Source organism: Dipodomys ordii, unplaced genomic scaffold (genome assembly GCF_000151885.1).
Source record: "Dipodomys ordii isolate 6190 unplaced genomic scaffold, Dord_2.0 Scaffold12, whole genome shotgun sequence".
Lineage (NCBI taxonomy): Eukaryota > Metazoa > Chordata > Mammalia > Rodentia > Heteromyidae > Dipodomys > Dipodomys ordii.
Window position 1 is genome coordinate 3,401,981 of NW_012267228.1, and position 11,501 is coordinate 3,413,481.

General features: G+C 50.9%; 2 protein-coding genes across 4 annotated transcripts in view; both read right to left on the reverse strand.

Annotated features, from left to right (window-relative positions):
- The window catches only part of Il17re (interleukin 17 receptor E), a 9,754-nt gene extending 1,435 nt beyond the window's left edge, over positions 1-8,319 (reverse strand). Inside the window, 12 exon segments of the mRNA XM_013010346.1 lie at positions 393-423; positions 426-459; positions 2,013-2,154; positions 2,866-2,954; positions 3,039-3,069; positions 4,027-4,094; positions 5,126-5,265; positions 5,339-5,455; positions 5,458-5,514; positions 5,715-5,828; positions 7,117-7,174; positions 8,311-8,319. Of these exon segments, the coding sequence (XP_012865800.1) occupies positions 393-423; positions 426-459; positions 2,013-2,154; positions 2,866-2,954; positions 3,039-3,069; positions 4,027-4,094; positions 5,126-5,265; positions 5,339-5,455; positions 5,458-5,514; positions 5,715-5,828; positions 7,117-7,174; positions 8,311-8,319 (890 nt within the window).
- An 832-nt stretch (positions 8,320-9,151) lies between these two features.
- The window catches only part of Jagn1 (jagunal homolog 1), a 7,620-nt gene continuing 5,270 nt past the window's right edge, over positions 9,152-11,501 (reverse strand). The window contains exons 1-2 of one of the 3 annotated variants that reach the window (XM_013010580.1): positions 11,375-11,395; positions 9,152-10,086 (exon numbers count right to left, since the gene is read on the reverse strand). In XM_013010580.1, coding sequence (XP_012866034.1) covers positions 9,624-10,013 — 390 coding nt within the window. In that variant the 5' untranslated portion in view covers positions 10,014-10,086; positions 11,375-11,395 and the 3' untranslated portion in view covers positions 9,152-9,623. Of the gene's footprint in view, positions 10,087-10,929; positions 10,959-11,374; positions 11,396-11,501 lie in introns of those variants that run through there. The other 2 variants (XM_013010581.1, XM_013010579.1) reach the window with 2 other exon arrangements.

Sequence of the window (11,501 nt, forward strand, 5' to 3'; positions counted from 1 at the left end):
TTGCGGCGCCGCCCAGCGCCGCCCGGCCAGCGCGCCCAGGCCCCTTCCCGCAGGGGGACCCGGTCATCGCAGGTGAGCTTACCTGGGAGCAGATGAGGAGACCAAAGCCCAGCGGGGTGGCAAGGCCGCTTAGTGCCAGTGTCAGGAGCCCCAGGCGTCTGTGAGGGGCAGAGTCTGGCAGGGTGAGCTCACGCCCGGCAGCGCTTCCCTCTGGCCCAAGAACTCACCACTGGGACACAACCGGCGCTTCCAGGCAAACTGCACATCGGCCCTCCATACCTGAGGAGACACAGCCCTCACCCCCTCCTCCTGGGGAGCTGAATAACGCCCTGGGGGACAGGTGTGCAGAAGAGGAGTGAGAGGAACATGTTCAGAATGAGTGGCCTCCTTACCAGCACACAGCCCCTGGTCTCAGGAAAGGATGATGAGGTCTAGTGCCACTGGGCCTGAGCCCTGAGTCTGTCAGGACAAAGAGCAGAATGACTGTCCCCACACGGGCAAATATGACTGTGCCTGGCACTGCTCCTCCCCACCGACCTCCATCCTATAGCCAGGTGTGAGGTCAAGTGTCATCTTGGACAAGAAGACTTTCCCAGCCACTCCATTCCACTCTGATCTTTCCCACATACCAACTCCTGCTGCATTAGAGTCTAGCGTTGACATACCCCCCCCACACACACACACAATGCCTACTGTGGAACCTGCCCTGAGAAAGCAGGCTGGCTCAGTGTCTCCCTCCAGCCGCTCATAGACTAGGGAAGATAATCTTATGCGCTTCTCTTCTCTCTTCTACACAGCTGAGGTGGCACCTTGTCCACTGGGAAGAATGTGAGCCGTGGAGTCTCAGGAATCCTAGCTGTATGAGCCATGCATGGAGAAGGGTACCTCTCCTCCCCGAGCCTTAGTTTGTTTCTTCATTTGTGTGTGGGGGTCATAATACTAGATTGTGAACTCCTGAAGGGAAGACTGCTAGATGCTTTTCTTCTCTCTCCTAAACCCTAGCAGCATGGGCAGAATAGAAGCTGACTTGGGGTGTCACAGTCTGCACTGACTTCTACTTAATACTCCAGACCTGTGTCAGACGCTACTCTCCAGCCAGCTTCATGGCTGAATTCAATGAAGTCTTTTCCCAGCTCACAGACCACACAAGTCAACAGACTGAAGTCTCTGTGTTTAAGTTACCCCACATGGGTCGATCTTAAGTCTGAAGTGTGTCACCACTGCTTGGGAGCCTTATAGGATGCAAAGCACACAGACAAGCGGCAGATTAACATTTAAGAGGGAACCGCAAAAGCTAGTCAAGCTTAGTCAGCTTGTGCCATGGTTTTGTGGGTGCATCTATTTGTGATTTTTTTTTTGGTCCGGTCGTGGGGACTGAACTCTGGGCCTGGGTGCTGTCCCTCAGCTCTTCAGCTCAAGGCTAGCGCCCTACCACTTGAGCCACAACACCACTTCCGGCTTTTTTCTTTTTTTGCTTATGTGGTGCTGAGGAATCGAACCCAGGGCCTCAGGCATGCAAGGCAAGCACTCTGCCACTGAGCCACCTTCCCAGCCCCCTCAGAAGAATCTGCTGGCCAATCTGTTCTTAGACCAGTAACAGAGTTAAGTTAGGATGCAAAGTACTATGCAGCTAGCTCCTCGCTGCCCTGCTTCTTGAGTCAGAGGAGTTCTGCCCAGAGCCTTATGAAGGCAGGAGAGGGGGCAGAGGACAGCTGGGCTCAGGGATGGTATCCGTATACAATATGCAGCAGCCTGGGTAGACTAGGGAACAGCTGGACGTGAGAGGGTCAGTCTCTAGCCTCTGGTATCCCTCTCAGCGGAGGCACTAAAAGACATAGAAAACTGTCCCAGCCAGGACCTCTCTGACTGACAGATCACCAGATGCACAAAAGCTGAGGAAGCAAATGAATTAACAGATGATAGAACCACTTGTCTCCCAGAGGTGACAAAGAGATTTCGGCCACGCTCTGACCAATGAGATCTCATGGGAGCCAAGCCTGGCTCGGCCATACCTGGCTGACACTGTACACAGGGGCCACCGTGGCGTCCAGCTCTGAGCCTGGGTGGCTCCAGGTGGCACTGAAGGTGGCACGCATCCTCAAGGAGAAGTGGAGAAGCGGCTGCTGGGCCCGGATGCCCACGCTCACATTCCAGATGGTTTACTGGAGATAAGAGTCTCACGGACTTTTCTGCCTAGACTGGCTTTGAACGTGATCCTCAGATCTCAACCTCTTGAGTAGCTAGGATGACAGGTGTGAGCCACCAGTGCCCGGCTCATCTTTTTGACCTAGTCTTACAATGCTTAGCACACCTGGGCTTAGCAGCAGGCTGATGGATGGGTGGATCTGGCAGTCTTATCCTCCACTGACTCCAGAAAAGCCTCCTGTTTAATGTGCAGCAGGAGAGAGAGGGGGCAGGAGGGAGGGAGGAAGAGAGACAGTGCCGGTGGCTCACACCTGTAATCAGGAGGCTGAGAGCTGAGGATCACTACTCCAAACCAGGGAGGAAAGTCCATGAGACTCTTTTTTTTTTTTTTGGTCCAGTCGTGGGGCCTGAACTCTGGGCCTGGACGATGTCCCTCAGCTCTTCAGCTCAAGGTTAGCGCTCTACCACTTGAGCCACAGCGCCACTGCTGGCTTTTTTCTTTTTGCTTATGTGGTGCTGAGGAATCGAACCCAGGGCCTCAGGCATGCAAGGCAAGCGCTCTACCACTGAGCCACCTTCCCAGCCCTCCATGAGACTCTTATCTCCAATAAACCACCAGAAAACCGGAAGTGGTACTAGGCTCAAGTGTAGAATGCTGTCCTTGATCAAAATAATCTCAGCAGCAGCTCACAGGCCCAGAGTTCAAGCCCCACAGCTGACGGGGGGAGGGGTAAGGCAATACAGGCTTCAGGCCAGCTCCAGAAGGGGCACTTTTTTGGCCTCACGGAGTCCTCCTGCAGGTAGGAGGCCTGCGGAGAACAGGAAAGCATTCAGGGAGGAGCAGGGCATGGCTTTCACTGCGCAGTCCTAGCACACAGGCAGCTGTAGCTTGCTGTGGTACAAGCTGCCCGGGCTGAGGGGACTCTGAGGGGACGCAGTGTAGAATGTGGATGGGGACAGGGAGGAACTGCAGAGCTGAGGACAGAGCAGCAGGGGAGGGGCTGGCTCATTTTCTCTCCCGAGGGAAATCAGGAGGTCTACATTCCTCAGCTGTTAACTTTTCCTGGCCTCTCCTCTCAGCCATTTCCAAGGTACCCAGAGCTCTGGGTTGGCCCTTCACTCTGGACTGCCCAAGTGCCCACCCGTTGTCTACCGGAGCAGTGGCTTATTGTGTCAGGTGTCTGTGTGTTCCCCCCTGTTGGTCTCTTAAGTGACAAGGCCCTCTGCCTTTTTTATTCTATAGTCCATGGAAGTCTTTTTTTTTCTTTTTTTTTTTTTTTTGGTCTATTGTGGGTCTTGAACCCTGGGCCTGGGCGCTGTCCCTCAGCTCTTCAGCTCAAGGCGAGTGCTCTACCACTTGAGCCACAGCGCCACTTCCGGTTTTCTGGTGGTTTATTGGAGATAAGAGTTTCATGGACTGGGCTGGGAAGGTGGCTCAGTGGTAGAGCGCTTGCCTTGCATGCATGAGGCCCTGGGTTCCATTCCTCAGCACCACATAAGCAAAAAGAAAAAAGCCAGAAATGGTGCTGTGGCTCAAGTGGTAGAGTGCTAGTCTTGAATCTGGTGGTGGTGGCTGTCTATTTATTCTGCCTCTGTGGACTGAAGCCAGTCGGGTCCAGGAAGAGCTGGGTCTTGGGGGCGGGAGCATCCCGAGGCATGGTGTTGGGTCGTCCCTTCACCCCTGGCCGCGTGTGGCTCACAACCAAGCGGGTGCCAGGCTTCCTAAGCATCTCAGCAACCCCAGCCCTTTTGAGTTTGGGTTTGGAGATGTAACCAGCGCTTCAAGCATGCTCCGTGCACCTAGTCATTTCCAAACCTGACTCAGTGGAGATGCGCTTGGCTGAGGAGCCAGGGCGGCTCCCCATGTTTCTCCCAGCTCACCTCATGCACAGGCAGGGCAGAAGGAATTCATAGGGCAGGTCTGCAGTCCGGCCCCCAGACACAACTGCCTACAGATGAAGCAGCAAAGGAAGAGAAACAGAGACACGTCAGGAAAAGCACAGGCGAGGGCAGGAGGGCGTGGGGAACTCCGCAACGTGCGCTGTTTTTCCTGAGCTGGGACAGGTTCTCCCGTGCTCCATGTGGAGCGGTGGGGAATTAGATGGGAGGAATACGCATGCATGGAACTCCAAGTATATGCCAGGCAGGGTGCTAGAAGCACTTAATCAAATGGTAGCACCACAGTGGAGTGATGGTTACAGCTGAGGATTGCTGAGGGCCCTCATAGCTGGAGTACAGCCTTCAGTCTCCACAAATGATAGCAGCTTTGAGAAGCGGAGGTTAAAGTGCTGTTAGGGCGTGCTCAGGGGACTGGGAGACATTTTGTTCTTTCATTCTCTGAAAGGCAAAAGGAGGGTGGCAGAGGATGGGTAAAAAGACCTATGTGACCACCTTCTACTCTCTGAGTGGAACTTCAAAGGCTTTGGCTGTATTTGAACACAGGGTCTCATGCTTGCTAGGGAGGCGCTCTGAGAAGGTTTTCCAATAGGGCCAGACCCGCTGAGGATCCTTGCAGCTCTCTGTTCAGCATTTCCAGTAACTCCAAAAGGGACTGCCCCTCTTTCCTCTCTTCCTGAGACTCCCTGTTTCTTTCTGTTTAGCACCCAAAAGACATAATGGCAGACACCTTACCTTGAAGGTCACTCACACAGTGACCCATCAAGGTCTCAGTTGTCCCATGTGTGCCAGTATTGAGGTCTGGCTTTTTTGGGGGGGTTTGAACTCAGGCCTGAGTGCTGTCTCTGAGCTTTTCTTCTTGTTGTTGTTCAAAGCCAGCATCCTACCACTTGAGCTACAGCTCCATTTCTGACTCTTTTTTTTGGGGGGGGGTTAATTAAAGAGTTTCACAGATTTTATTGCCTGGGCTAGCTTTGAACCATGATCCTCACATCTCAGCCTCCTGAGAAGCTAGGATTACATGCGTGAGCCACTGGCACCCAGCAAGAGATCTGACTTTTTACAGAAGCATGCCACTCCATACCTGGGCATCAAAAGGACTGCTCAGCTCTTCACATTCCAGTGCCCACTGGTGACAAAGACGCACACTGGCCGTTGGGCCTGGTGAAATGGTCACCTGAATAGTCCGTGCCATGGGCAGCAACTCAAAGGAGAATTCAGGTCCTGGGGGTGGCAGGGTGAGACTCAGGGGGCCTGTCTCGTGTGCTTAGGATGAGCGTGGCTACTCAGAGGAAGCCCTCTCTTGTCTCTGGGCTTTTGCGAGCCAGGTCTGGGAAGAGGTCCCACTCCTGTGGATCTGAAGGCCGGGTCCTTTTGGAGCGCAGCCTCTTGTGGGAGACATCTGGGGAGGGGTGGAAATGTGACGGCCTTTCTCTGATGGGGAATGGCTACTCTGCAGCTTTCTCTGTAAGGCTAGAACAAAGATGGCCTTAGGCCAGGAATTAGGATACCTAGCTTCTTCCATTTCTGCCGCTGGAACCCAAGGAAGCACAGGCAAGATGTTCAACCTCTGTTGGCCTCAGTTTCCTTGAATGTGTCATTTGCACATTTTCAATCTCCCTTATGTGGCTGAAGAATATAATGAGAGGTGGGAACACAAGGTGGGACTGGGCCTGGCAGGGAGAGTATCTGAGAAGGTGCTGGCGTCCTGTGTCTCTGATAGAACTTGAATTTGCAAGACTTTTTGGATTTCTACACCAGGAGGTAGAACAAGCCCCACCAAAGGCCTGGACAGGAGAGGACACATTTACTACCAATTCTTCATGGCCTCTGCCCTACCAGGAGATGTGCCCCAATGTTAAATGGAAGATCATTTTAAGTCAAGGACAATAATGATGTCAAATTTCTTTAGTGCTTTAATGTATGATGAAATTGAAAGCAATACATACACCCATTCCCTTATATATGCTTTATAGCTTTATTTCTAACAGTTTAGAAACTTCCAACTCGTGTGTGTGTGTGTGTGTGTGCCAATCCTGAAGCTTGAACTCAAGGTCTGGGTCCTGTCCTTAAACTTCTTTTGCTCAAGGCTAGCACTCTACTTCAGCCCCTGCTTTTCTGATTGGCTTTGAACTGTGATCCTTCATTCTAAGTAGCTAGGTTTACTTTCATGCCCAGCAAAACTGCCAACTTAACCAGAATATTTAGTACACAACTAAGTGAGATGATAAAAACGGAGTTGAATACCAAGATCCTACTCTACAAACAAAGTAATAACAGCACACTCAGGGAATCCAAACACTTTAAAAGTTGGTACCACCACGTGCTGGTGACTCACACCTGCATTAATCCTAGCTACTCAGGAAGCTGATATCTAAGGATCATGGTTCAAAGCCAGCCTGGGCAGGAAAGTCCCTGAGACTTCTTTTTTTGTCAGTCGTGGGGCCTGAATTCTAGGCCTAGACACTGTCCCTCAGCTCTTCAGCTCAAGGCTAGCGCTCTACCACTTGATCCACAGTGCCACTTCCGGCTTTTTTCTTTTTGTTTATGTGGTGCTGAGAAATCGAACCCAGGGCCTCATGCATGCAAGGCAAGTGTTCTACCACTGAGCCACCTTCCCAGCCCCATAACTTTTTTTTTTTTTTGGTCAGTCGTGGGGCTTGAACTCTGGGTCTGGGTGCTGTCCCTCAGCTCTTCAGCTCAAGGCTAGGGCTCTACCACTTGAGCCACAGCACCACTTTTGGCTTTTTGCTTATGTGGTGCTGAGGAATTGAACCCAGAGCCTCATGCATGCCAGGCAAGCACTCTACCACTGAGCTACCCTCCCAGCCCCGACAATAATTCTTAAAAGGGGTCTTCCAAGGCACTGTAAAGTATATAAAGTAATAATTGAGGTTTAAACTCAGGGGCTCACACTTGCTAGGCAGGTGTACTACCAACTGAGACACAGTCCAAGTTTAAACGTTAAGGGACTGAGGGTCTGAGGGATTGGAACTGATTAGAAAGAGATGAAAGCATTTAGGTTTTTCAAAGGAATGAATGATGGTCACCTACAGCTGCACTTGGTATACTCACTTGAATAGAGACATAGGAAAAGTTGGATGCAGAAGGCAAAGTTTAAGTTTGGGACATACTGAATTTGAGATGGTCAATAGGACATCAACCCGAGGTTCTGCAGTTAGAACTTCTGCCGGTAGGTAGGAGGGGTGGTATAAGCATCATGTTCCACAAAAATGGTCACTGCAACCATGGAAAGAGTAGAATCTGGCAACTAACTATCTGGCTATCATCCAATGACATATCTTTCATGCAAAAAACATGATCAGACTTGTAGCTATTAAAGGACATTTATTTCATCAAATTATTACATCTTTGTGTGTGTGCTCGTACTGGGGCTTGAACTCTGGGACAGGGAACGATCCCTGAGCTGTTATTGCTTAAGGCTGTTACTCTCTACCACTTAAGCCACACCTCTACTTGCAGCTTTACTTATTTTTCCCAGTCATGGGGCCTGAACTCTGGGCCTGGGTGCTGTCCCTCAGCTCTTCAGCTCAAAGCTAGCGCTCTATCACCTGAGCCACAGCACTTCTGGCTTTTTCTGCTTATGTGGTGCTGAGGAATCAAGCCCAAGGCCTCATGCATGCAAGGCAAGCACTCTACCACTGAGCAACTTTCCCAGCCCCTTGCAGCTTTATTAGACTTCCCTGCCCAGATTGGCTTTCAGATCTCAGCCTCCTGAGTATCTAGGATTACAAGCAGGAGTCACCAGCACTCGGCCCCTTCCCTCGTTTTTTTTTTTTTTTGGTCAGTCCTGGGGCTTGAACTCTGGGCCTGAGCACTGTCCCTCAGCTCTTCAGCTCAAAGATAGTGCTCTACCACTTGAGCCACAGCCACAGCAACACTTCTGGTTTTCTGAGTGGTTTATTGGAGATAAGTGTGGTGGGGGAGGGGGCTGGGAAGGTGTCTCAGTGGTAGAGCGCTTGCCTCGCATGCACGAGGCCCTGGGTTTGATTCCTCAGCACCACATAAGTCAGAAATGGTGCTGCGGCTCAAGTGGTAGAGTGCTAGCCTTCAGCCGAAGAGCTGAGGGACAGAGCCCAGGCCCAGGGTTCAGGCCCCATGACAAAAAAAAAAAAAAAAACCTCATGGCGTTTCCTGTCCGGGCTGGCTTTGTACCGCGATCCTCAGATCTCAGCCTTGTGAGTAGCTAGGATTACAGGTGTGAGCCACTGGCACCTGGTGCCCTCATTTCTAATTTGTTCCACTCACCATGTTCATCGGTTGTTTTGCATGTACAGCACAGTTTCTGAGAATTTCCTCCCAAATGCCTATGTGTTAAGGGCTCAGCTGCAGGCCTCTGATGCCATTGGGAGATGGTGGAACCTTCAAGGGATGAAGCCTGGTACAAGTTACTAGTGGCCTGCCCTAGGGAGGGGATAGCAGGATTCCATCCTTTCTTTTTTTGCCAGTCCTGGGCTTGAACTCAGGGACTGGGCACTGTCCCTGAGCCACAGTACCACTTCCAGTTTTTTTTCTGAGTAGTTACATTTGCCCAGGCTGACTTCAAACTGCAATCCTCAAATCTCAGCCTCCTGAATAGCTAGGATTACAGGTGTTAGGCACTCACACCTGGCCTCAACTTTCTGAACTCCCTGGGACAGCAGCTTCCTCTGTACATGTTCCTAGCATGATAGTAACCATGCAGGCAAACCAAGAGTCTAGAAGTTTCTTGCTGCAGTACCCACAGGCCCAAGAGCAGTAGGCTAAGCAACCATGGACTGAAATCTCCAAAGGTATCTCAGAGCTACTCTAAAATTCTTTTTGATCTTACCATACAGGTTTAAGAATATAAATGACTGTTAAACACAGGTATTCAACCAAAAGAGCCTATGACCCACGCCAGATGAATGGGCACATTATGGATGGGGAGGTTACGTACCTGGCCCATCAGCAACAGGCTGTGTGATAGGGTGGAACTAGTTCTCCACACCCTGTCCTTTCTTTGTGATCACTGCCAGGTTTTGCAGGGAACCTCTAGTCATCTCCAAGCGTCTAAGGCCACCAAACAACACTTTTCACATGACCAAATCCCAAATACAGGCACAGGGTGGACAGGGCAGTCTTAGGAACTTTATTGAGGGTCTGTTAAATTGAAATGCTTTGCAGTAGAGCACAGCCTGTGGGGGTGTAATCTCTGAGGTGTTTCTTGCCTATAGACTGAAGCAGACTTAATTTGTTCCTTATTTCCTGCTGTCTGGGTGGTAAAGAGATGAGGAATAGCAGTGGGAATAATGCCCACAGGAGGCAAGGATAAGGCTTGGTATTAAAGGAAAACACCCAATGGCCTTAACTTCACCCAGCTACTGCATGGCTGTTGGTCACCCAGCTGCTGAATCAGAAATAATTTAAATATACTCTTGCCACATCAGCAACAGAACTCTAGGCCAAAATGCGACCCTGTCTGCATTAGGTACCAACATTACAGCTGCCCAAATCACCAGAAGAGACAGGAACAGTTTGTCCACCTCACTCGGCTCAAGGGGAGCCCAGGCTCCACCCGAGAGCAGACCATCAGGCAGGCTTCATTTGCGCTTCTTCTCTTGTGTGCTGGTGAACCAAGAGTCTAGAAGTTTCTTGCTGTAGTACAGCTGCCAGGCATGCACTTGGACCGCCAGTACCAACACCAGGTACATGACAGAAACAGCAGAAAACCCAAAGAGGAAGCGGTAGGCCTTGCCATGGCGGTAGAGTTGCTGTGCGGCAGGGAACATCTCCATGCTGCCATAAATGAGAGGAGCGATGGAGAAGAGCCCCATGCTGATCATGGAGAGCACCAGGTAGCTGATATTGTTACGAGGGAAAGAGAGCAGGCCCAAGAGGGAGGGCGCAATGCTCAGCAAATAGGGGTACTCCCACTGATAAGGCATGGCCACCTGATCATGTGACAAGAGCCTCAGGTGTCCCACGCTCATCTTGGCAACCAGCAGCAGCCATAGGACCAGATGCACGTAGATCAGCTTCTTGATTTCATACTTGAGAGTCACACTGTGGGGCAAAGCACAGGGAGAAGCACCTTTCATTCAAATTCTTCTATCTGCCAGGCAACTGTACTGGATACAAATTTGAATGGCATAGTCTCTGACTGAGGCTGGGCACAAGGAATCAAGAGAAAAAAAACGGCAGAGAAGGCTATCCAGAAGTGGACTGTGTCAGATAGGTTCTCAAGGCTGAGGGAAGATGGTCATTCTACGTGGACAAGAGCATGCATATACAAAAGCGTAAGCAGGGGACCAAGTGGCTGAATATGGCAAGAGCACATGCAGAGGGGTGCCAAAGGACATAAAACTGGAAAAACTTTTTTTTAATTGGTTGTGGGGCTTGAACTCAGGGCATGGGTGCTGTCCTTGAGCCTTTCTGTTCAAGTCTAGCACTCTACCACTTTGAGCACATATCTCCAATTAACCACTAAAAATTGGGAAGTGGCACTGTGGCTCAAAGTGGTAAGGCACTCGCCTTGAGCAAAAGGAGCTCAGGACAGTGCCCAGGCCCTGAGTTCAAGCCCTATGACTGAGTGCGCGCGCGCGCGCGCACACACACACACACACACACCCACACACACACACACACACACCCCGCCACGAGGGAAAAAAAAAAAAGAAATTAAACCCTAAAGAGCTTGTCATTCTTCAAAACTCTGGAAAGATGCTAAGAACATTTTGAGAGAACTCAATGAATTTAAGAAAGAAAAATAGGCTGGGTGCTGGTCACACCTGTAATCCTAGCAATTCAAAAGCCAGCCTGGGCAGGAAAAGTCCCTGAGACTCTTACCTTCAATTAACCACCAGAAAACCAGATGTGGCCCTGTGGCTCAAGTGGCAGAGTGCTCACCTTAAACTGAAGAGCTGAGGGACAGCACCCAGGCCTAGAGTTCAAGCCCCGCGACAGACAAAAAAAGAAAGAAAGAAAAAGAAACCTCTTCAATTTTTTTTAATTTTAAAATACTCGTTTTCGAAGATGTGGAAAACTGAAAAAAATGTCACCTCTAGACTTCAAACTCTTGGATGGCAGGGTCCGATATTGCTTTTTCTCTCTTTAATAATGAACTTCTTTCGTTTTGCACTCAAGAGCCTGGGCGCTGTCCCGGAGCTCCTTTGGCTCAAGGCTAGCGCTCTACCTACCACGGAGCCACAGCGCCACTCCCAGCTTTTCCTGTGCCTGTGGTGCTGAGGAAGGGAACTGCGGGCTTCACGCACGCGAGGCGGGCGCTCTACCCCGGGGCCCCCTTCCCAGCCCCCGAGCTTTTTTCTCTTCCCAGCTCACAGCGCTTACTTACATCCCTGTGCACTAGTTCCAGGTTGCACATCTGACCTGAACGTGGGCCCCTGTCTCGGGCCTGCCTGCCTGCGCTTCACGTGCTTCTTTTCCCTGGTCCTCCAGTACCGAGCGCGGGAGTCGCGGGT